The sequence below is a fragment of the Notolabrus celidotus genome, chromosome 8 (genome assembly GCF_009762535.1).
Source record: "Notolabrus celidotus isolate fNotCel1 chromosome 8, fNotCel1.pri, whole genome shotgun sequence".
Taxonomy (NCBI): domain Eukaryota; kingdom Metazoa; phylum Chordata; class Actinopteri; order Labriformes; family Labridae; genus Notolabrus; species Notolabrus celidotus.
The window spans coordinates 13,130,148-13,154,851 of NC_048279.1; the positions used below are offsets into that span (position 1 = coordinate 13,130,148).

At 41.2% G+C, this 24,704-nt stretch overlaps 2 protein-coding genes across 8 annotated transcripts; both read left to right on the forward strand.

Moving 5' to 3' along the window:
- Positions 1-727: 727 nt before the first annotated feature.
- Positions 728-7,381, forward strand: stc2a (stanniocalcin 2a). Its single transcript, XM_034689309.1, has 4 exons — positions 728-1,123; positions 3,214-3,356; positions 3,978-4,189; positions 4,398-7,381. Exons 1-4 carry the CDS (start codon positions 985-987, stop codon positions 4,759-4,761), a joined length of 858 nt encoding a protein of 285 aa, XP_034545200.1. The 5' UTR covers positions 728-984; the 3' UTR covers positions 4,762-7,381.
- Positions 7,382-8,348: 967 nt separating this feature from the next.
- Positions 8,349-22,837, forward strand: LOC117817317 (cytoplasmic polyadenylation element-binding protein 4-like). Of its 7 annotated transcripts, none has more exons than XM_034689955.1 (12): positions 8,349-8,547; positions 13,333-14,452; positions 14,574-14,672; positions 15,467-15,560; positions 17,020-17,070; positions 17,630-17,653; positions 18,064-18,240; positions 18,482-18,571; positions 18,680-18,798; positions 19,354-19,468; positions 19,554-19,735; positions 19,858-22,837. In XM_034689955.1, the coding sequence occupies exons 2-12, from the start codon at positions 13,388-13,390 to the stop codon at positions 20,083-20,085; spliced, it is 2,244 nt and encodes a 747-aa protein (XP_034545846.1). In that variant the 5' UTR covers positions 8,349-8,547; positions 13,333-13,387; the 3' UTR covers positions 20,086-22,837. The 7 variants fall into 7 exon arrangements, with proteins under 7 accessions (XP_034545846.1, XP_034545843.1, XP_034545847.1 ...); XM_034689952.1 differs by lacking the exon at positions 8,349-8,547 and adding an exon at positions 12,255-12,392; XM_034689956.1 differs by lacking the exon at positions 8,349-8,547 and adding an exon at positions 12,264-12,392 and having other exon boundaries at positions 15,470-15,560.
- Positions 22,838-24,704: the final 1,867 nt, after the last annotated feature.

Below are 24,704 nucleotides of genomic sequence, written 5' to 3' on the forward strand. Positions count from 1 at the left end.
AAACTGGGCATTGTGTAACAGCCTTCTTCATATTGCCTTCCCCATATAAAAGTTAGTTAAAGGGTTTCTATTTATAGGAGCTTTCAGTTGAAAGTATGCAGTTATTATAGTTGGATCTAAAAGTCAATATAAGCTATATATAAAGTCCTGACAGCATCTCCTTGTATTGTTGTTATTACCTTGATTACAATTCAATTCAGCGGACAAGTCATTTTCATTGAGCTGTTCTGGCAGAACCCACCCCCCTCTTCTGTGAAAGTATTGACTGAAGACATCTTTGAAGATGTTAATGTAATCACTACCTTGCATTAATGAATGAGTAGGTTGTAAAGCCACAAGCTAAGTCTATTTTAAGTAGAGCTCTTGGACATCATATGCTTTAATTTTCTGCAGTTTGTTGGCAAGGTTGGTTGCCTTTTCCTTGATCCTCCAACTGTTATTATACTCAGCTTTGTAGCTTAAATGAGTGCTCTAGTTTTATGGCAAAAACAGACTTTCTATTGACTTTCTACTGAAGCAATAAGCAGAGCTATAAGCTAAGTCGTACAGCATTTTATGCAAATCATTTATTGAAAATGATATGACTGAATATTGTAGATTCTGGTTTTCATGGTCGTGTCAGAGCTGTCACAGCCAACTCACTCATGAATGATGCTTTATGGCGCCAGTTTTATTGCAAAAAGGGGACTTTCACTGGACACTCCCCTAAAACCTTGGACGTGGATGTCTGCGTCTCTGATTGGTTGTGAAGCCCCAACCGACAACACCTGCTTAACTCCTTCATCCAAATTGACACCCGGGGCTCTGAGAAATATAGGCAGCATCCCTTCCAGCTCATGCATTCAGACCCACAGCTGCCCCCATAAGACAGCGAGCCGCAGCTGCGCTGAGTGCTGATCCAAGGTGAACCCTCACACACACTCGCACACACTTGCACACTGCTGGGATCTTTGCTGGGAGTCGAGGTGCGCTGACAGAGACGCGATGTTGGTGAAGCTGGCCGTGGCGCTGCTGGTTTTGTCAGTGCTGGAGCAAGTAGTGGGATCGGATAATATTGATCTCCATGACACCCTCCCGGAGAAGCCTGCGAGCCAGAAAGGACGCCTCTCCCTGCAGAACACTGGTAAGAAATGAATGTCAGTGCGGATATGAATGTGAAGATTATTGGTTGGTGCAACAGCTCGCGCATCTACGTGGGGTTTGTCTGTACACGTGTTTCTGTGACTGCAGATTAAACCACGCTGAGGACTCGACCGGCCGATAGGATCAATCCGCTCTTTTTCACCCAAATTCGGCGCTACGATGCGCACCAGTGACCCTTTTCGATTACCCAGAAAGACGATACCTTGTAAATACTCTCAGACAGAAATCCAATATGTTAGTAAACTATTAATAGAACAGTACAAGGTAATAGGTAATGTATACGGCAGCACTAGGTGTGCTTGCGCGCTGATGTGCGCGAGTTAAAGGTGACAGTTTGGGTGGTTTTTGGAAGAAATGTGTCTTTAGTATGATTTGTTTCCTGAACTGAATCTTGTATGATGTTATCAGACAGGGCAATGGAGCACTTATAGTTGTAGTAGTCTAGTTTCATGGTTGGTCAGCATAGGAGGCAATCAGGAGTTTATGTTGAACCAGCCTTTTAAGGAAATATTGCAAAACTATGAGTTTGATTGTCTTCTTATCACAAAGCAATAGCTCCACGCTGGGCTGCTGCATTTACCCTGAATAATCTTTTATATTTCCTGATTTTTCTCACATGGAAACTGCATGACTTGCGACCCACCTAAACCTGTGTCCAAATATTACAGCATTATTGTTATGTCGCTCCCACGCTGAAAATTGGTACAAACTCCTATGCAGGTTTCACAGCAGAGACCCTGTAACACCACTGTGTAACTCAATGCACGTTGCGGCCGAGCTCGTACGATCCAAGCACATTCCCGTAATGCCAAAACAAGCACTGCTGACAGCGGCTCACTTTTCCTGCGCACTAAAGTTCAACTCTGTGCCTACAAACCCCTGCAGAAGCTCGGCCCCTTCCCCCTACTACTGTCCCCCTCCCCTTAATAGAGGCTCTTTGTTGACAAGCGTGATTTCTAATAAGTCACATTTAATACTTTGTTTGCTGTGTTCAGGACGCTCTTTTTGACGCAACTGGTGCGCTCTTTAAATGGAAGGAAAATGCTCTTACGGTAGTTACAGCCCCGAAACACATCACTGTTGTAATACATTTTTAGCTAATGTAATGAGTTGGATGTTCTGTAGACAAATTGAAACTACAAACGGCTTGAAATTTGACATATTGATTAAAGAAGAAATAAAACGCTCCAAACGATGTCACATAAGGTAAGCAGCAGTTTATGTGACAGGTTCCCAGCTGGCAGTCAGATGTCTCATTATACATGCTGTCAGACAGCAATTTGGGGTTACAAGAGAGACATTCACGTTCCCCTCGGTAATTTCTGTTCTCAATCATCAGTTTTATTCCTGTCTTTCATGGCTGCAGTTAAAAGAAAATGGCATTTGAGAGCATGCTGCTGGTGTGCAAAAGCTAATATTATGTGTTCACATGACATGTACTTACTTATTCAAGTTTTTGTCTGCACTGCTGCTGCTGTTCCTTACGTTATACCCCTATTTATTTTGATATTTCTGTATGCTATCTCATTCTTTCTTCAAATGCAACAAAGTGAGACTTGTTGATGCATATTTTATTGGCAGAAAATAGACGAGACTGCGTTTGAGTTTCCTGCACAAGTAGTCAAGGCTGTATCTGCAATGCACCATCCCTTCTCAATGCTAGGCAGTGCAGATGGATTGTGCTGCAGAATGACACAGTAATATCTGTCACCAAGTGTTCCTCTGCAGGAACCCCTCAGCTTGGGAAATTAGACTTCTCTCCTCTCCTCTCCTCTCCTCTCCTCTCCTCTCCTCTCCTCTCCTCTCCTCTCCTCTCCTCTCCTCTCCTCTCCTCTCCTCTCCCCATCCCTCACTCCCTGCGTCCCTTTTCTCTCTCACACTCTAGGTCATGAACACATGAACGACCGCCTGTGTCTATGGAAATAGTTATACGCCACACCAGCTTCACGATTCGTGCAGCAGTCAGTGCTGTGGGGTGTGTGTGTTGCCAGTGCGCCCAAAACACTCTGCCGCTGTCTCTGCTGTGAACAGATAATAAGGTCCCTCCCCTAACCTGTTCTCTCTTTCCAGCTGAGATCCAGCACTGCCTGGTGAGTGCAGGGGATGTCGGCTGTGGTGTGTTTGAGTGCTTTGAGAATAACTCCTGCGAGATACGAGGGCTACAGGAAATCTGCATGACGTTCCTGCACAACGCTGGCAAATTTGACTCTCAGGTACTAAACTAGTCTGTCCTTGTGTTTGCAAAAATAATATAACCGGGGGCGACATTCCTTTTTCCTCCTCACTGGTTCACTGCTCCATACTTTTCAGCTATGAACAGATTTTTAACTCTTTTTTTCCTTCTGCAAACCAGTTTTTCTAGAAGTGCAATCTTTCATACTCTCCTCTAATAATCTCTTCTCCCCTTGTGGGAAGTTCACTTCCCTCTCAGTGGACTGATGCATGTACAGTTAGAAGCAGGGGTCATGAGCCAGTTGGCCAGAGGCCCAGTCAGCTCCCTTTTCATACATAGCGGAGGCTGAAGCCCTGCCAAGCCAGACCTGACCAGGGTCCTAATATGTCGAATGGGTCACATACAAGGAACTTACATCTTTGGCAGACAATTCCAGAAGATTTCAACAAAATAAGTTTCATGATTTACTGCCGTTAAAGCAGAATTTCATCACCGTATTACATATTACATGCATATAGTCACATTTATCCAAGTTTGTTTCAATAAAACCACACATAACTGGAACTGGTGCACATCATTTTAAAAGTACTGCAAATACAACAGTGTTTTCTTCAGCTGATTTGTGTAATCCAAAGTCAACATTTCTTTATCTCTCTTTCAGGGGAAGTCCTTCATCAAGGATGCTCTGAAGTGTATGGCACATGGGCTCCGGCACAAGTTCAGCTGTATCAGCAGGAAGTGTGTGTCCATTAAAGAGATGGTATTCCAACTCCAGCGAGAGTGTTACATCAAACACAACCTGTGCTCCGCTGCAAAGGAGAATGTGGCCGTCATGGTGGAGATGATCCATTTCCAAGATCTCTTCCCTAAAGGGTGAGTGGCTGCATGTTTGAATGTATTTTTGTGGCCTGTCTCTTTTATCTCTGATTGATTACCTTTGCTGGATGTTTTGCCAGTTACAGACACCTCTGTTCTTCCATGTATAGTAATACTACCATCACATTTGTTCATGTCATTTCTTAGACCGAGATATATTTTACCTTGAATATTAAATCATGGCGTTCTCTCTCTCTCTGTTCAGTCCATATGTGGAGCTAGTGAACATCCTTCTGAGCTGCGGCGAGGAGGTGAAAGAGGCGTTGACTCGGAGTGTGCGGCTTCAGTGTGAGCAGAACTGGGGGGCTCTGTGTGACAGCCTGAGCCTTTGCTCCTCCCTCGCCCCGTCTCCTGCTGGTTCCCCCGTCGAACACCACCGCCGCCCTTCATCCCCCCACCCTGAGCCGGAGCACCCTCGCCCGCCACGGCAAGGAGAAAAGGAAAAACCTGCTAAAGCGGGCTTCAACGCTCACCCACGCAATCGCAGTCAGGGACCCCGCCGCCAGAGCCTTGATGCCGGGATTGTGGCCGAGCAGGAAGACCCCGAGGCCACCGACATCCGGAGGTGAAAGTGCAGGAGACTGTCCTGACCGTTGACCCCTCACTACGTTTAAAAACCACACTTGCAGACTTATGCACACATACACACATACACACACACTTCTCTACACACACACACACAGATTCCCAGACAGACTGAGCAGAAGGAAACAAGCCCCAACCTTTCCTGTTCTTATTCCACCCTCTCCAGTCATTCCAGCAGTCCCACATGGTAAACTTGCAGGGTAAATGTGGTGTAGCTCGTACTGTTATGCCAGACTGTAGGCCACACTTTTTTAAAAAGAAATAATAATTGTTGTTATCATGATTATTTCAACTGTTAGGACTATTTTGGCTCTAACATAGCATTTCTCAAATCATACTTACTGTAAGATTTGATTATATTTGTATTATTTATTTTATTCTTTATGCAATGTCAAAATATCAAAATGTACATAGAAATATACTATCTATATTTATATAAACATGTATGAATATAGCTACAATATGCAATACTGATATACTATAGCTGATAGTATATGGTGTGCTGTCTGCTCTCTTCACAGTATTGCACCCATCACACATTGGTCTGTAGATATGTAACATACACCGTTTGTTGTTTCAGAGTGGGAATGTGTGTTATAATTATAGATACTTGATGATTAAATACAAATTGTACAGGTTTCAAGTCCACTTCTGGCACATATGAAATGTAGTGCATGATGGCCACAAAGCCGACAGATTTGTGCATTCTTAAAGTGAGAGGATGCAAATGTAATACTATGAACATGGATGGTTATTTCACACGTGTATTGTATGGATAAGGCTCTCTCAAAGCTCGAAACAAGAGAGCAAAGACTGATCTCTGATGTCACCTAGCACTGCTGTCTGGGCTGTTTTAATGGGAGACTAACCTTGCAGGCAGTTTTAAGGACTCTTTTTGTTTCATAAGTATTCATGCAACTCAAGACATGCATCTTACTTTGGATGCAGAAGGTATCACATCACTCCTATTCATTGTTCATAAAGCTTTGGGAGCTGTATCTCTATGACATTACACATTAATGTCATGTTTATAGCTTCAGGAGACATGATTGTTCTTGTTCACAGATGATAACTGAACTGTCAGATGCTATTCATTCTCTCTTCACTTGGTTTTTGATGTAAGTTTAAGCTGGCTGTGAACTGCAGCGAAGAGAGAATGTTAAATCAAGTTCTTTGTAAAATCTCACACATCAAGGTGCCTAAACTTGTGATTGTCCACAGTGACCGCTTCTCTGTGATTTAAGTGAATGGATGATACTGTGTCAGGGGGAGATTCATTGTTCAGCTGTTTTTTCATGATGTTGAGCCACAAAAGTCTTACATTTTTGCACTTTGGATGGTTGTTTTGAGCCGCTGCATGTTAAGAAACCAGACCAGGTTACCAGAGCAGTCACCCTGTTAAGCGTATTTAAATTTAGCAACCCTGGTTTAACTTATCAACTGCAGCAACAACTCCTGTATCCCCACATGCACCCTAGGACCAGGTTTAGCCCCTTTTAAAGAAGAGCAATATAACACTCTCATGGTGTCCCAGAGGGCAGGAAAGAGGCTTGACAGAAACCCTCCAGATCACTGGGCCCTCTAAATTAGCCCTTATTCCTCCCTCTCTGGTCTCTTACTTAGGTCAGGAGAGACATGAAGGCCTGTTATTCTACCCGTAAGAGCCGCAGGCAACGCAGCAAGGACCCAGGAACTGGGTTAAGTCCACACACGGGGGCTCTGGCGCTGTTATTCTAAATGTTATATTTACCGAGGCCACCAGAGAATTCCTCTGGGCTCCAGCCAAGAGCCAGCAACCCGGAGAGGCAGAGAGGAGAGCAGCGAGAAGGAGAGAGACATACTCACCTTTTTTTTATTTTTTTTTTTATGTGATGATTCACTCCTGTCTTTACTTCTCCTTGTACTGCTCTTCTCCCCCTCCTGTAGGTCACACACACACAGGCTTTTGACCATTTCAGGCCAGTCACGTGCTTCAGCGGTGGAAGTGCAGTTTGTGAGCACACAACACCACATGCTGGGGAACGACTGGTGCAGAAAGTAAATAAAACAAACTGAGATTTTGTGGCTCATTTAATGTTTTTTTTTTTTTTTTTTTACCCCCAATGTACTTACAGTAACTTTTAACCCTTGCAATCATTAACAGACTATTATAAGCTCCAAGGGTTTGAATCATCAGTGAGGCTTTCACGCTTTTCTTTTTTATTCTGTTGTGGAAGTCGGGATTCCTGTGACATCCCGGCACAAGACATAAGCTAATCCTATTGAGAATGTACTGTATGTGTGTAAAGTGACAATCTGTTCAGCTCTCTGTCATTCAGTTTGGCTTTTTGTAATAATGTAGTGGCTTTAATGGCTGTTTTTAATGTGTTTAGAGGGAAATAAGGCTAACCACATTTCCTGTATCGTTAGTGCTGCGTCATCACATCACGTGTTTTCCTCTGTAAAGCACAAGGACTCTGCTTTTACTGTTGAAATACAGAACATGGTCTAGAAGTTTGTTACTCACCTGTAAGACCTTTGGCATAAGATCTTATAAATATATTTGGACTCACTCATGAAGACGGATGTAACTTGTTATCATTATTAAAATATGTTTTGTCTGTATTTTGTACATGTTGTGTCCATCAATCTAGTTTTTCATGTAAAACAGCATCAAAAGAGGGATAAATGACTTCTTGAGGAAAAAACTACCAGCAGCCCCGTGAGCAGGTCAGCAGAGAAGGCTTTGTCGTCTCAGGTATACACACAAGTTAAAAGACACCCCATTCTCGTTTGACTCGCCGCCTCCTCTCTGACAATAATATACAGGCTGTGTTTAAAGTTTCAAGGACTGGAAATATCCTCCCTATTGAGAGACCTAAACATTTACGTCAGTGGCTCTGGATTGTATGCAATGCTCGGGGTGCGTTCAAGGTGTCAGTTTTTACGAGTTGTTCGAACAGTGTATGTTGCCTCACTAAACATTTAGACAGTGCTTTGATTTGAAAGGTTGACTTTCAGCGGCTGTGTTGGAGCTTTAAGTCATTCTGGAGTAATGTTAAAGTTTTAGTGTGGGACATTGTCTTTGGCCTTACATGGCAACAAGACTCACAAAACCATCCCTGTTGTGTTTTTTCTCGTTTGTCTCCAGTGTAACAGTGAAGGACAGCACATGTTCTGTCCTTACTTGTCATACAGCTTGTTTAAAGCCAGCACTTCTTCAGTTCACAGTGAATCTGCCTTTACTGCTACCGCAGCTTTTAACTAGTCCCCTCTGAGCTTGTACTCATGCTAAATGACCACTGGGTGGTGACATCTCTCTTCTTATTGAAAAAGGCATGTGGCAAGAGCAGGTGCAAGTATTTGAATTTTAATGAGGGGAGTTGTGTTTCTTGATTGCAGTAACAAATGCCTTTGAAGGACAGATGAAAAACAATTCTCAGATTTTGATTTGAATCTAAACGTCCTGTTTTCTTTGTATGTCTGGGATAAAAGGAAAGACATTAGAACAACGCCTCTCTAAACTATTAATACATTTCCAGTAACTGACATTAAAAGAAGACTTTGCTGATAACTTGAACTGAAAATGTTTTAGGTTGCACTGGTTTATCTTTCCAAAGTTGACAGCAGTTACACTGATGATGTCATCTCAGTTATCAGTTTGGACTTCAGAGCAGAAACAGTGTTACAAACAGGAAGTTTGGAGTGTCAAAGACAAAGGGATTCAAGAGGAGGAATGAGAAGAACACCATCAAGTTGGATTAGAGGAAATATTGCTGTTTCCAATAAAGGTTAGGAATTCAAGATATTTAACTTGCAAATGTCCCCAAAATGTCGATTGATTAGCAGCATGTTGTTCTTCGACCTTTATCAGGCAAGCAGTTTCTTAGAAAGGACAGGATGTCGTAAAAAGACTGGCTGCCAGCCTGCAATTAATCCACGTCATCTTATCAGGTGTAAGTCAATAAACAAATAAATGGAATATAAAATAACAAACTTCAGCTTCCTGCTGAAGAAGCTTCACTGCAAGAAGTAATCCACAATAAATCGATCTATGAATTCAAGTTTAAGGGACAATGAAAGTCCCAAATGCTTAATAATAATAATCAAAGAAAGAAATTTGACAATCAATCCTCAGTTTACAGTTGTATATCAAGACAAACAGGTAGAAAGCTGTGTGTCTATAAGAGTGTTTGGACTCAAAATGTCACACTTTGAAATGGTTCGAACCCTCTCTTTGAAAAACCTTAAGTCGCTTTATTTATAGTCTCAAACAAAAGCTTTACTTGTGCAGGCAGAGAGAACAATGCTCTAATGATTACATTGTTTTTTATTTGCATATTTTAACATTCAAAACCGATTTCTGAATATGCTGACCTCACTTTGACAAGCCATACACTGCAGTGAATCAGCCTCAACTGAATAAATAAAAATGTATCTGTACTCATCCCCCTTCTTTGGATAAAAAGTGCAGTGTGAGCTGCAGCCATCAGCAAACATCACGCTGACATGTTCGCTTGGACTCACTGCTGCTGTGACGTTGTGGATCTGATAAGAGAGGCCACAGAGTGCAGTGTGATATATTCACTCGAACTTCACTGTGTGGGAAAAAATGATGCTGTGTCACACTCGCTTTGCTGCACTAATACACAAGTCTCAGATAGATGACCTCCCTGCAAAACAATGAAAACTCATAGCTTTCATAGTTGCTATAGCGACTGAGCTCTATCAATATGGAGGCAGCAGAGATCTCGTCTGAGAGGAGGCAGCGCAGTGGAGGGAGACTGCAACTGTGAGTAGAGAAACCTGAGATAGTCGGCCTCCGGTGCTTTGTGAACATGTATCCTGTGCTTCAGTGAGGACTAATGAATTAATGACCGGCTGCCTAAGTTCCACAGATGAATCATTTATGAACCGTGCAAGGTGAGTTAGTTCAGCCCACCTTTGTCTGCTTGTAGGCCCAAGAAAGATATATGTCTTCTGCGCATATAAAATAGGAACAAAAACGACATGAATAAATGTGCATTGAAATTTGTTTTACTTGATCAGCTGCATAAAATGAGTGGAACCTGAACAGCTACCCTCAGTTTCACTGGGGAGCAAAGAGTGTGTTGCTCTCAGGGAAGAAAACGCTGACACCACTCACAGTGCTCGAGTTACTGCCAGCCTCAAAAGCCCTATAGCAGACAGCAGCATGCATAAGATGGTGGATCACAACACTCATTCAAACACAAGCCACCATTAGCTCACTCAGACAGGGAGTAGATACTGGCCCAAGACTTTTAAACCAGTAACACCTGGACCAGCAGTGTATTATTTTCATGAAGGAACCAGAAGATCAGGACACACTGTTGTGTTGTTAAACCACCCTAACAGGCCCTGCAGCGCATGTTAGCGGGGCGGGGTGATTGTGTGCTGCCACTACAGGATACAAATAAAGGGTGGGTCTGCCTTGGGGGACTGAAACAGATTGTTAACCAAACTAATTCAACAAGTAAGAAGTTCATACTCTGCATACAGGAGTGAAAGTAACTGAAAATCTGCTCCTTTTGGTATTTGTTTTTTTTTGACAAGTTGTACAAACACTGCATAACTTAAAAGCAAATAACTTTGTTTCAGTACCCCAGGCCACACATATACCCCTTTATCTTCACCATAATTATCTGTCTTAGATTTTCTAGTATTTACAAAAGAAGAGTCTCTGAAAAGAGCGTCTATGCTGTCATGACCTATAAAGTAACTTTACACCAAGTTGTTTATTGTATTCCTCAGCTGTAGCAGGAGTACTTCTATTGAAAAGCATACTCTGTCCTTGGTTAGTGATTGATCCTTCCTGTTTAAATCAGGGGCGTCAAACTCATTTCAGTTCAGGGGCCACATACAGCCCAAGTTGATCTGAAGTGGGCCTGACCAGTAAAATCATAACATGACAATCTGTAAATTACAAAAACTCTATTTTTTTCCCTTTGTTTTAGTGCAAAAATGTACAAGAACATTCTGAAAATGTTCACATTTAATGAACTATCTTTCTACAAAAACAGCTTTTGTATTATTTGGCCATGATAAGTCTCATAGTGGGCGGAATATTTTACTCTTTAAGCCCTGAAACCTGCTGCGAAAACACCAAACACACAGGTTTCACAGTCACCTGACACAGTGTAATGTTTACAGCAAAAGAACAGATAGATTAGAATAATGAAGAAGGTAAAGTTGACTATTTTGGACCCCCCTGCTCCAGCATGAACAGTGTGCTTGCTTGACAGTGTTGTATGCAGGGGTGTAGGGCTAGTGTTAGTAGTTAGTGGGTCATCTTATAGTGCTCTAAAAAGTCTTATGAATCTCAACCGGATTATGCAAACAGCAAAGTAGTTCTGTTGGCCAGATTGGAAGCTATGGCGGGCCACATGTTTGACACCCTTTTCAGGACCTCTACTCCCACAAGGCAGTTTTACTGTAATCTGCTGTGTTGTCAAAAACAGTTACCAAGCAAATTTAGGGACAGATATTGATATTCTGAGGAGGTGGAGACCAAAAAAGAGGTAAAAGAACAAATACAATTGGACTTTCATAACCCATCACAAATGTATGTGGTGGCAATTTGTGCTGGAGCAGTGCAACAGTGGCTGACAAAGTTAAATTTTTACTATCTATCTATCTATCTATCTATCTATCTATCTATCTATCTATCTATCTATCTATCTATCTATCTATCTATCTATCTATCTATCTATCTATCTATCTATCTATCTATCTATCTATCTATCTTGTTATGTTGCGGATCAAACTGACCCTTTTTAAAGTCTATTTTAGGTAATATATGCCTTCCAAACCAGCTAAATGCAGCATAAAAATCTTGGCAGCATGTGACAGAAGAGGTGTCGTGTTCATTCTGAACATCACTTCATAAAAAATAAAAAAATAAAAAATAAAAAATGTAAAATAAAAAAAAATATATATATATATATATATATATATATGTCATGTAAAGCTGTTGTATTTACATTTAGGTCTGTCCAATGTATAATAAAACAAGTTATAACATGAATTTTAATGAAACACGAGTGAGTTATCTTCATTGAACCATGATCTGTGAGAATTAAAGAACACCGTTGGACCAAATATTGATTTAAATGGTTAGTAATGGAGTTAAAAATTAGATTAAAAAACGGTGTATTGGGATTTTTTGAGGTTCTGACACTTTTGGATAATTGAAAATGCCCCAGGTCAAATTGATCCAGGAAAATTATTGCTGTTCCAGAGAAAGGAACATAATAGGAGGGTTATCAGAACTCCTCCCATTGATTTGGAGGACTCCTTATTTGGGAGGAGAACGTCTTAAATGCATGTGCCATTCATTGAAAAGGAGATATGTGGGCGTGGCATCACAGTCTCATGCCAATCAGATATTAGATTTCATTGGACGAGGGCGGGGCGGATAGAGGAAATCCTGACAGTCATTGGCTGGTTGCTGATGGTGAGGGCGGGGCTTGTAGACGGAAGTGTCTCCCGACTGGTCCAGCTGTCATCTAGAACAGAGAAGAGACCATTTACACCGGCTGCCTAGGAAATGCAGAAAAAGGGAAAACGCTAAAATATGGCAACATCAAAACGATAAGGTCATGACGCCGAATTGAAGGTAGCTATGCCCGACACATCATCAAATTCACATGTTTTTTGATACATTACAATTGCAGTCGAGGTTGCGTTACGCTATTTGGAGATGTAAATATGATGACAAGGATTGGTAGGCTGTGTGACATTGAGCATACAGGACACGAAACAGACGAGGTCGTGTAAAGAGCTGTTCACTATTTCAAGCTAGTAATGTCGTGTAATATTCCTCCACCCTGTTGTTGATAACACTGTCGTCAACGTTGCCATAAATTCGAGATACATCGAAGCCGTAGGATTCGTGTATTGCTCCCCCCAGCTGGATTGCAAATATGCTCCACCGTCTCTGCGGTATCAGCTATTCTCCTAGCCTAGCGGCTCTGTGAAGGGAACTACCCCAGATCCAGAACAGACAGGAGACGTCATCAACATTTTCCTGTATTTAAATGGTTGCGTATGAGGAGGTCATTGCTGAAAAGGGACGATTATACGGTAGGTGTCCATGCTGAAAGCCACCTCATCGTTCGAGCGCACACAGACGCAGTGTAAGGCACAATCGTACTTTAAAATGTTCTGCTGGGATCTGCATGATTAATAGGGCACATGGAAGGTGGCGGAGCAGCTGTTAGCTTGCTGCTAGCTGCGTAACGACCTTTGGAGACGTCAGCTTCTCCAGCACAAGCTGTTCGCTGCCTACGCTGCTGTGGTTGGGTGTTTTCCGTGGTTTGCGTTGCCTGCTATTCGAGTGTTATATTTCATCCAGGCCTCCCATGGCCAAGCGAGTCAATGATTTAATCACATTGATTGCATCACAAGACCAGACTGGGTGCAGCCCAAGCACATTCACTGGGGTTGGCAGGGCTGATTTTTTTCTTTCCCCTAAAGGCCAGATCAAGTTGAGATGTACCAGCCTTTTGCTTTTTGTCACCTATTCCTTCCCTCTTTCTGTCTCACCTACATTTTAGGATAAAGAAGAAGGTGAAAGCCAAACGTGAACTGAAGATTTACTGGGTGTCCTAAATGGGGGACTACGGGTTTGGAGTTCTGGTGAAGAACAGCAGCGGTAACAAATCTGCTTTCCCTGTAAGGATCCCTCCTCACCTCCAACCTCAGAACCCACACCACCCCTCCAACCCCCCCAGCCCCCCTTCCTTCGTAAACAACACCTGCTCCACCAATGGGGGCAGTGCTTGGCTGTTCCCCGCTGTAGCCCAACACAGTAACATGCAAGATGAGATTCTGGAGTCAGACAAGTCCAAGACCTTGGACCTCCAGGACATGCAAGAGAAGTCTCAGGTCCAGGCCCAGCCTCAGACCCTGTCCCCAGGCCAGCAGGAGACTGGAGTCGGCCTAGGAGAGCTCCAGGGTGCTCTTCCTGAAGATGGCGCATTGGAGAAGGGTTCTCTAGAGAGCAGTGGTGGGAAGGAGAAGTTGAGGATGGAGTCCCCAGTGCTAAGTGGATTTGACTACCAGGACAGCCTGGGAATGGGTACAAGCTGTGCACAGTCCACCTCCTCCTCATCCTCACTGACCAGTTTTAACAACTGGTCCCCTGCCGTTCCATCTACCCAGTCTCCAGTGGTAGGGGAAGATGTTGGAGGGTTCTTTGGTCCAACTGGCTCCAATGCCAACGGACCCCCCCTGCTGTTCCAAAACTTTTCCCACCATGCCGGGCCTGGCTTTGGAGCGGGAGGGAGTTTCTCCCCACAGATTGGACCAGTCTCCCAGCACCACCCTCCCACACCTCATCCCCAGCACTACCACCCACATGGTCAGGGGGTCCCGCAGCAGCATCGTCGCTCCCCAGCTAGTCCTCATCAACCCCAGCCCTCCTTCCCTCCACATCCACACCGCACTGGACCATTCACCCAGCTGCCCCACCTCGCTCCTACCCAGAGCAAACCCCCCTCACCCTGGGGAAGCTACCAGAGCCCCTCCACTCCCACATCCACCTCCTGGAGCCCTGGGGGGTATGGTGGCTGGGGAGGCACGCAGGGGGTTCGAGAGTACCGGCGGGGGGTAGGTGGAGGGATGACAGGTCTGAACTCGATCTCCCCTCTAAAGAAATCCTTCCCTAACAACCAGGTGAGGAGAGTTTCATGACTTGTGTCTATTGTCAATAAATGTCCACAGATCTTTGCAGTATTTGGCATGATATCCAATGACATCTTTAGACTTTCATTAATGTCACCTGACTGACTTACAGGTTCCATCACAGAAGTTCCCAAGAAACAGCTCTGGTTTCAATCACAAAGGCTGGGTGGAGGACAGCATGAGCCGCAGTGACAGTGTCTACCCTTTCCAGGTGAGAATATTCAAGGTAATACTTGGGCTGGTGTTCCAGAGCAGGATGACTAAAAGCAAAAAGTTCATCTTAGTTAATATTCCCTTAAATGCAGCTAAAAACTCAGGCTGTGGTTCTATACAACTGCAAATCTGTTAATATGTCTATTGTGTCATCCAGGGGCAAATGATGTTAATCGTATTAAATGCACCCATCTGTATCAAATGCAACAAACAAACTATTGAGCAAAACAGGATACATGACGCTTAAGTCAACCAAACGGATGAATTGAAAGTAATTGTGTGTGTTTGTGTCGGAGGCCTTATCTAGATCGTTCTCATTGAAGGAGAGCAGTCTTATCATCTGCTCTGATCACATGGCCTTCCCCCTGTCCTGATTTGAGAAGTCTTGTGCTCTGCTGCAGCTTTGCATGCACACAGCCCATTTGGAAACGTACTGAAGAGCCCTGACTCGTTTGTATTACTCATCACAGCTTTCAAATGCAAATGTATCCTTTTTATTTTTTTAGTGAAGGCCTTAGTATGCATATTTTTCTCCACATGTAGCATATCTTTTTGATTCTGCGAGACTCAGTGGAAACATGTGTTTTGATCGCGAAGAAATGCAGGTGATTTCGTACACACTGTGAGCTCCATTTTCCGTTTGTAGTTTTTTCCGCAAAGGGTCTCCACGGGGATATACTCTGCAGTCTTTTATTAGCTATTAGCATCATAGCGAACCATGTCAGGGCTTTTGCAGCTTTAGATGGTGATGTAGGGAGCGAGGACGCTAATTGTTGTCTTCCTCTCTTTCAGCAGGAGAGAACACGGTCCTTTGATGGCTTCAGTATGCACTCTCTGGAGAACTCTCTGATTGACATTATGAGGGCTGAGCAGGATTCCTTGAAAGGTTGGTTCCCACACTAACAATGCTGAGGAAGGGATAGTTTTCCTCACCACTGGCTGTGGACAAATACAGCCGTTTGTTGCATGTATTTGACAGCTAAATAGAAACTTGTTGTCATTTCACATCGCTGACAACTGTTTGTGTTGACATTAAAACAGCTGATTGGGTCCAAAAATTGAAATGATGCACCAGTTTGCTGATGCTCATAGTTGTAGCATAAATCAAGACTTTTAGGATGCTTAATCAGTTGAATGGCAATTCCGAAAGCCATGGTTTTTCAAAATTATTAAACCAAGACACTATTGTCTTTTAGAGAGTATTTACTTGTGATTACACTTCTACACTTTGAGTTGTTTCCTAATAAATAACACTAAAATACAATTGTCTCTTATTAAAAAAAAAAACATGATTAAGCTTCATCCAAGTTAACATTTTCTGCGATTATAAGTAGTGGGGATGTCACTGAGAACATTTTAACATCAATATCAATATTTTCTAAACACAACTTGTTAGCCATTAGCTATAATGTGAAAAGTTGGATAGCAGTAATATATCTTCCAATTTCCACCTCTTTATACAATTAAATGTGATCCTAGTGATGGACATTAAACTTGAATCACTCTAGCACTGATCTAAGCAGTGAGATTCAGAAAGTTAAAAACGCTTGCACTGCAAGTTAGCATGTCTTTTTTTGACCAAATGATCCATCAGCAAATTTGGGCTTTGAATGCAGCTTTGGGATTCAGGTCACAGAGCCATGATTTCTTTTGCTCTCATGAAAAGGGGCTTTGGTGAAAAAGAGGCACATAACAAGCACCAATAGGATTGATATTTTGTGTGTTTTAAAACCCTCACATGTATGTCTCTGAACACATTGTGACCATTCTAACTGGTGTCTCTCCTGCTTTACAGCACATTTCTGTCATATTCTCCATAACTTGTTAAGACATTCACCTGCAGCATCTCAACATGCTTTGAGTCAGTCTCACTGAACTCATTTTCAATCACATCTAGCTCTACTGAAGCTTATCTGAGCTGGCTCATATGTGTACCTTTTTTTTAATTTAATTTTTTAACTTTCACTACCATTTGTTGTGAGGGTTTTATAACATGTTATTTACAAGCCAGTTGTCTGAATATTAAATAATTCAAACAATTTGCATTAGAATAGGGTCCAACACAAATAATTGGATTTATTGCATTTTTCTTTTAGCATATGAAATATAAATACTTGCTCTTAAATCCAACTACATTAAAGGCATTTCTTTCAAACCCTTCTCAAATGTATGCAAACACGTTCCTCTTTCTATAGTCACAAAACAGAATTAATTATCTCATTAACACACAACTTCAAAGGATTTTGAAGAGAGGGTCTTATTTATTACTCCAGTTGGGAATCACTGCATGACTTGTCTTTCAGAGGCCTGACCTGTTTTTGTTTTGTGTTTTCTTTTAAATGTAGGACGCTACACCTTCTCTCATCAGGGTGGAGACGGGCCTCTACCTATGAATGGTATGTTGAAGACATGAATACAAATATGCAGTGCTGTTTCAGAAGAAAGGCCTTGGAGTGATTGTCTGCCAAATGTCGATTAAAAGATTCACACTAATTCAAAGCACAATATGAATACTGGGTTGCCATAAAAATAGATTTGGTAAGCTGACCTACACAAAGCAGAAACATTATCACTGGGTCAGAAAAGAAGTAGTCCAGTATTTTCAAATAGTATTGATATAAGTAGCAAAATTGCAAAATCAAGTCATCAAATTTTGCATTCATTAAGATTATTTTTATTTTTATCAAGTCAAACAACAAGTTTTAGACATATAAAGTTATCTCTGGTAAATTGCTGGTTCCGTTTTCATTTTTAAATACCTAAGTGATTATTGATCTATTGTATTTCTCTGTGGAACAATGAACATTTTTTTAATTCTCAAGTGTCTTTTAGGTCAAAATAAAGCCTTATTTAACACAAATTCTAAGCCCAGGCATCATTGTACTTGTTGGTTTCTTTGTGTGCCTTTTTATGAAGAGCAATTTTAAGGGTGTTTTGTTGTTGTTTTACATGCAGCAAGAAGTTATGGCAGAAGACGAGGTAAAGCTTGTGAATGTGTTTGTGATCCTACCTTCTGTGATTTAGAAAGCTGTTACACTCCCTGACATGATGACTTTGTGGTTTTGCCTCTGTGTCTGTCTGCTTGGCTGTTCAGTGTCACTGATTATTCCGCCTTGACTGTTTTTTAGGGATTAATCTCCTTTTTTCTGTCGGCAGAAAAATCCTTCTGAGGTTGCCTGCCAAAATCTTCTTGTGATTTTACTTGTGCTTTTAATATTGTCATACAAATAAGCAATCATGGCTGCTTTTGTGTGTTTTTCGTGGTATAATTTAATTTGCATCTAATCAAAATTCACTGCTCAATGTGATACTGAAAAATTTCAAAGTGGTGACAAAAGGGGTTGGTGGAGAACAAATGTATGTAATGTGAATTGCTGTCTCTCCACTAGGCCATTCGTCTCTGTTCCCCATGGAGGATGAGCGCTCATTTGGGGAAGACGAGTCTGGTGACCAGGGGCTCGCTGGCCTTGGCTCAGCCCACTGTTTCCCCCACCTCAACGGTGAACGTGTGGAGCGATACTCTCGCAAAGTGTTTGTTGGTGGGCTGCCCCCAGACATAGATGAAGGTAAAGACATGAGGCGGCTGCAGAGGACACCTTTGACCGTAGTCTTTCTGATTTCCCTGTCCATTAAAAACTAAAACATACCTAAAGAAAAATTAAGCAAATACTGGGACAGCACATATAATGTTTAAAACTAATGCCTCCAGCTGTGCTGTACACGAATGGTAACCTATCATTTGGTTTTGAAGGCAAAATCCCCAAATTATGATTACTGATTGATTTACTAACTGAGTTCCCTTTTTAGATGAAATCACTGCCAGTTTCCGCCGATTTGGTCACTTGTTTGTTGACTGGCCTCACAAGGCTGAGAGCAAGTCCTACTTTCCACCAAAAGGTGAGTCAAACCAGTTGAAAATTATATTTCTTCCACCATTACACTGCAGTACTGTGATGAGTATTTGCTTATAATGTGAGCTCATTGTTCTGTGTCCAACCTTTCCAGGATATGCATTCCTGCTGTTTCAAGATGAGAGTTCTGTTCAGGCCCTGATTGATGCATGTATTCAGGAAGATGGCAAGCTGTATCTGTGTGTCTCCAGTCCCACCATCAAAGACAAGCCTGTAAGTTTGTCTGTCCTAAATGTTAAAACCATAGATACACGTTTTGTTAATATTCTGTCAGTCATTGTGTCTTTAAAAACTGAAGTGTCATATAGCCTTGTTTGTTTTGTTCAACAGCTTGAGTGCTATCCAGTGATAATCCATCAGCTGTTTGGTTGTGTACACTGCTCATTTCAAGTACTAGCATTCATGAGCAATCAATCACCAAATTCAACAGTGATGTCTCTGTGTTTGGTTATTTTTCATGTAGTCTTAACCCGCAGATACTGCGGTATTGTGTCCCACAGCACACAAGATTAAAAAGGTTTTAGAAAAACTGACTCAGCCGGTCGGTGAATCTTCAGTACTTTATCACAGTTCAGGGGTCCTTCTTGTCAAAAGGCCTAGCCACCGTCAACATGCTGCAGTCAAATTAAACCACTGATGTTTGCTAATCCATATTACATAAGCAGCAAGCGGCTTTCGTTTTAACAAACCAAAGTGGTTCTTGTTCACAAAGAAGGAGAGCATGACCGAGAAAAAACGAATGTTCTTTTTCTATCTTGGCGTATTTAGGTTCAGATCCGGCCCTGGAACCTAAATGACAGTGACTTTGTGATGGATGGCTCTCAGCCATTGGATCCGAGAAAAACTATCTTTGTAGGAGGTGTCCCTCGACCCCTACGTGCAGGTAAGTGTGTGTGAGACATGAAACTGTTTTGCATTCTGGAGACTGAATACGTTTTGATCATGTTACCTTGCATTGTGTATTACAGTGGAGCTGGCCATGATCATGGATCGTCTGTATGGGGGAGTGTGTTATGCTGGGATTGACACAGACCCTGAACTCAAGTACCCGAAAGGTGCAGGGCGGGTAGCCTTCTCCAATCAGCAAAGTTACATTGCAGCCATCAGTGCCCGATTTGTTCAACTGCAGCATGGGGAGATTGATAAACGGGTGAGTGTGTCTGATGTCGGCAGCTTCCTTTTTTAGGTCTTGAAAATGAAGAGAGGATGTTGATCCGTGCATGCATTCACATTTACCTCTGCCTCCATTTTACCTCCTGTCATCCATTTCAGGTGGAAGTGAAGCCATATGTACTGGACGACCAGCTGTGTGACGAGTGCCAGGGCACCCGCTGTGGAGGGAAGTTTGCTCCTTTCTTCTGCGCTAATGTGACCTGTCTGCAGTACTACTGTGAGTACTGCTGGGCAGCCATCCACTCCCGGGCCGGGCGTGAGTTTCACAAGCCGCTGGTGAAGGAGGGAGGGGACCGACCACGACACATTTCCTTTCGCTGGAACTGAGGCGAGAGGGTGAGGGAGGTAGACGACGCAGGATTGGGGAGGGATTGAGTGAAAGGGGTAGTTAGGGACGGGGTACGGGCTACGATATGAAAAATAAATGCACTTTTCTTTTAAGTTAAAAAATTACTTAATTTATTTTTTATTTTTTTAATTCGGCCTTCTAAAAGAAGTTAAGAAGAAGAGAGTGAAATCCCATTTATGTTTTGACTTTAAGTGTGCATGAGCATATGGATGCATTAGATTTGGATTTAGATGTTTTCTGACTTGACTGTACTTTCTTTTCGTGTTAGCTGGCAAAGCTGCTTACATTTGTTGTCAAGAATAACATAAAATTTAAGTGAGGTTCATCATACCTAAACCAGTATACTAACTATGGATGTTGAGTTAAAGAAGGGTGCATTTTCTTATTTTATGCTTGCAGGATTAGAGAAACAACTGTACCATTTACCAAAGGTTGAGTGCAAATGGTTGAGATTAACAGAGGAGTTTCAGATGGTCAGACGATTGAGTTTTTTTCTAGAAGCTCAGAGTATAGCATCTGGCCACGTCACAAAACAAAATCTCCCCTCAGTCTGGCACGCATATTTATATTGCTGGCATGAGTTTTTAGGTCTTGGTTTAAAAGTCGACACTTTGTAACCCGAAGGGCAAACCAAAGATTGGCCTATAATGCATCATTAAAAGCAGATGTTGATCTGAGGGTTTTCAGGATAATGTTGTGTCCTCTTGTCGCACGGCAGGGGGAAAAGCAGGAGTTGTCTGGAGTTTCAGTTTGTGGGTGTCGGCTAATAAAGACACAGCCCTCAGGGCTCAGGTATTGACAGTAGTATTTGCTCACTTTATATTGTCAGGGATATTAGCACTGGAAGCTAACATGCTAATGTAGTACAAACTAATGGGAATGCACAGTCCAGTCTCCCTGAGCTGTCCTCATGGTGTACCACTGCACGCTCTACCATGACTGGAGCTTCTATCACAAGTGTTGTGGTTGGATATGGTAGTAGCTAGAATTTGCTGTCACAGAGATAAAGATATTATTTTATACATGGCCTGCTGATTTTTGTACAGTGTTTTATAGCTGATTATTTTGTCATGAACATATATACATTTATTATGCACTACTTTTCTAAATATTTTTTTCAATAGTCATTTTAGGCACATTTTTCACAGATGGGAGAACTCCTTTTGCAATACCTCATTTTTTTCACTTGGTGAAAAATAATTTTGTACCTTTGTTACTAAGAGATCTGCATTTATGGTAAACTTAATTTAAAAAAAGAAAATGAATGATATTAATATAATTTTCAATTAGCTTTTATATATTTAAGTGCTGGTAAATCTGAAAATCGTCTGGTGCATTGGTGTGATTCTGTAGATAAAAAAAAAATTAAGGCTTTCATTAGCCAGTCATATATGGATTCTCCTCTGTCCTAATAAACATACTTACAGGATCCTAAGGCATGACAAGACCTTTCTAAACTGATTTTGATAGTCTTGAAAATATATTCTGACATTTCTCTCCTAGGTGTAGTCAATAAGATTATCAGTAGGGTAAATGTTTTGGCTTTGGTCAATGTGAAATGTTCCCTTCTATCACCGGAGTGAATATCAGCTGTTTGAATATTTAGATCCTCTTTCTGGGACTGCCTGTAAGTTCTACTTATTCTTGGCATGCATAATATAATACAAAAATAACATGGCTAGTGTTAATGCAGGACCTAATGTAATGCACTAGATCTCCTTTTTCCTTTCTAACTTTCTTTTCCTTAACTCTTTGAGATCACCTCTCTTGTAGCCTCTCTTTACATGATGGAGTCTGCCTTCTTTACACAGACATGATGTTTATGCAATCTACACAGTGACAACACTTTGGATGCGTTTTTTGTAATGTAGAGGACACTCAGTAGGACATAGGTGAGGAGACTTGATCACTTGACCCCCTTTGTGATGTGGCATGCTTTGGGACATAACCTGAATGTGATTTAATGTTGCAAGTTAACTTTGAGCCATTATGTGCAATACTTATTCTTTCCAGAAGCAAGTCTCTGCAGTGTAAGTCATTTAACCCATATAAACCATGCAGTCAGTTACACTCTATTTGTTTCCTATTGTTCATGCTGATGTCTGCAAGAAAAAAAAAACTAATTTATACCTGAATTTATTTTTAAACATTAGTTTTGTGCTTATTTACTTATTTTGCTACTACCATGCTACTGTGATTGAAAACATTGTAAATACTAGGTCGATAATGTATTTAGCATTTGCTATATTTTCAACTGAAATGTATAACTATCATTTGATCAGATTTTGTTATATTTTTGGGGTGATGTGTTAAACTCGTTGATGTGTCTAGTTTTTTCTAATTGCTGTATTGTGCTCCACATTTTCAGATGAAAAGAATATTGATTATGTCTGTTAGTATTACTTGATTGCAAAGTTTCAATAGTTTTTAATTGTATGCTGGGAAGGTTATATTTATTAACTTTTTTTTTTTTTACCTGATATCATTTTGATTTTTATTAAGTCATTTCACATTTATACGTATGTTCCAATTTTTATATTTTCTTCCTGATTAATTTACGCTACAATACTGAAGTCAGTTTTTTATAGTTGGTTTGTAGTATTGAAGTAAAACAAAGATCTAATGTCATATATTCATTTGCTGCCAACTGTTTGTAACTGTATGCATACATTTGAAGTATTTGTAATGTGAGATGTTGAACGAATAAAACAGCTGTGAGGCAGAATTGTACGACTTATGTGCCTTATTTTCATTTATTTTTGTTCTATGGATACGACCCCTGAAGTTGATCTAGTAAAAAGGAGTCTCCCAGTTGATAGCATTGTTGTGTAATAGCATCCTTTTGGCACATCTGGTGGGTTAAGTTTGAATCAGGTCAGAGGTATTTATAGGTGGATGCTTATTTTAGGCCGTGGTGTTGCTACATAACTCACATAAACCTCCGGCTTCTTTTATGTCCCAACACAACCTTTTCTAGTCCAATAAAGGCATATATTTTGTTCTAAGTGAGGGCTTTTCACATTTGAAAAAAATTATCATGAATGAGGCTATTGAGGAGTTTCTGAACCCTGATGCATGTAATCATAATTACACTGGAACATGACTGATTTTACTGTCGGAGTACTAAACTGCTTATTATACAAAAGCAGATAGCAGGTTTGTCCTCAATGTCAACCTCTTTCCAGAAATATATTGTCTTTTTCGCCACTAAATGTATTTATTGTAAAAATACGAATTCAAGTCATGCTAGTATTTAAAGGTAAAGCTCCACCTGCTGTAAGAGTAAGTTCCATTTGCACAATAATGCACAGGGAATAATAATCTACTGGTATGCCATTAAAAAGGATGATTTTTCTTTTATTCTGTTAATTATATTAATTTAACCCATGGCAAAACATTTGTTGCACTTGTAATCTCAGATTATAATTCCTCTACTAAGCAAGCAATCAATCAATCAATCAATCAATCAATCAATCTTTATTTGTATAGCGCCAGATCCCAACAAAGGTTACGTCAAGACGCTTTTACAAACAGCAGGTCTAGACCAGGGGCTCCCAAATTTTGTTATCTAAAAATAGTACATTTTACCCGTTATAGTAAAAAAAAATATCTACAAAAATAGTAGCAAAACTTGAAATAAAACCTTGAAAATAGAAAAAGTAATGACTTTTCTGCCTTTTTTATTGCCAGATGACTCCTAAGTTTAGGGTTAGTGAACAGTTAATTATCAAAAGCATCAGTAGCAGTAGATTAATGCATAAAGGCACAGGAAACACAGCATCATGCTCATAAGGGAAGGCTAATTTTCTGCAGACCAGCTAAATGAAGCCACATTAAATCACTTTGAGGGACAGTGGGGGTCGCAAGTCTTTGGCACCTATGTTTTGGGGGTCACGGGCTGAAAAGTTTGGGAAGCCCTGATCTAGACCACTCTGTCAAATTAGTTGCACTTTTAAATTATTGATTGTTTCTACATAATGTCTGTATATATGCTCCATATATGGTGTTGAGTTGTGCTATTTATTTAGACGTGTGCTGCTAACCTCTTGGCCAGGTTGCCCTAGTCAACGAGGCCTTGATCTCAATGGGTCTCATTTGGTTAAATAAAGGTTAAATAAAATAAAATAAAAATATCAACCGAGACCCAACACTAAGACAGGGTAAGACTCAGTCTTCCCCACCTTAATCCACCATGAGCATTGCACCTCGCACTATTTAGCTAGTTAATAATATCTCCAGGAATAGCTGCTGTAGTTTTCATCCAAACACTGGCTTTAGCTCTTACTGGTTTGATGAGCACAGGTGATTAATAACTGCATTTCCAGGAACTTGGCATATCACACATCCGGGAAATAGTGCCACCTGCTGGACGACAGCCAAAAGCACAGCTTAGAGTAACATACAGTACATAATAAACCGCAGATTCAATAAAGGGGTCACAGGTTGTTGAATATGTTATGCAAAAAGAAGATGTCGCCAGTGAAGACTGTGTTTGTTCCTCAGTTTGGTTCACAGCTGAGTCAAAGAGATAAACCTCAAACAGAACCGGCTGAGTCCTCTTCTCTCTGCCGGAGAAACAAGCACGGTAAAGTTACCG

Bases quoted from the DNA above. Each gene is read 5' to 3' on its own strand.
- LOC117817317 (XM_034689955.1), top strand. From the start codon at position 13,388: ATGGGGGACTACGGGTTTGGAGTTCTGGTGAAGAACAGCAGCGGTAAC. The intron at 17,071-17,629 runs GTATGTTGAAGA...TTTTACATGCAG, and splicing joins CGGGCCTCTACCTATGAATG to CAAGAAGTTATGGCAGAAGA. The intron at 17,654-18,063 runs GTAAAGCTTGTG...TCTCTCCACTAG, and splicing joins AAGTTATGGCAGAAGACGAG to GCCATTCGTCTCTGTTCCCC.
- stc2a (XM_034689309.1), top strand. From the start codon at position 985: ATGTTGGTGAAGCTGGCCGTGGCGCTGCTGGTTTTGTCAGTGCTGGAG. The intron at 3,357-3,977 runs GTACTAAACTAG...TCTCTCTTTCAG, and splicing joins CTGGCAAATTTGACTCTCAG to GGGAAGTCCTTCATCAAGGA. The intron at 4,190-4,397 runs GTGAGTGGCTGC...CTCTCTGTTCAG, and splicing joins CAAGATCTCTTCCCTAAAGG to TCCATATGTGGAGCTAGTGA.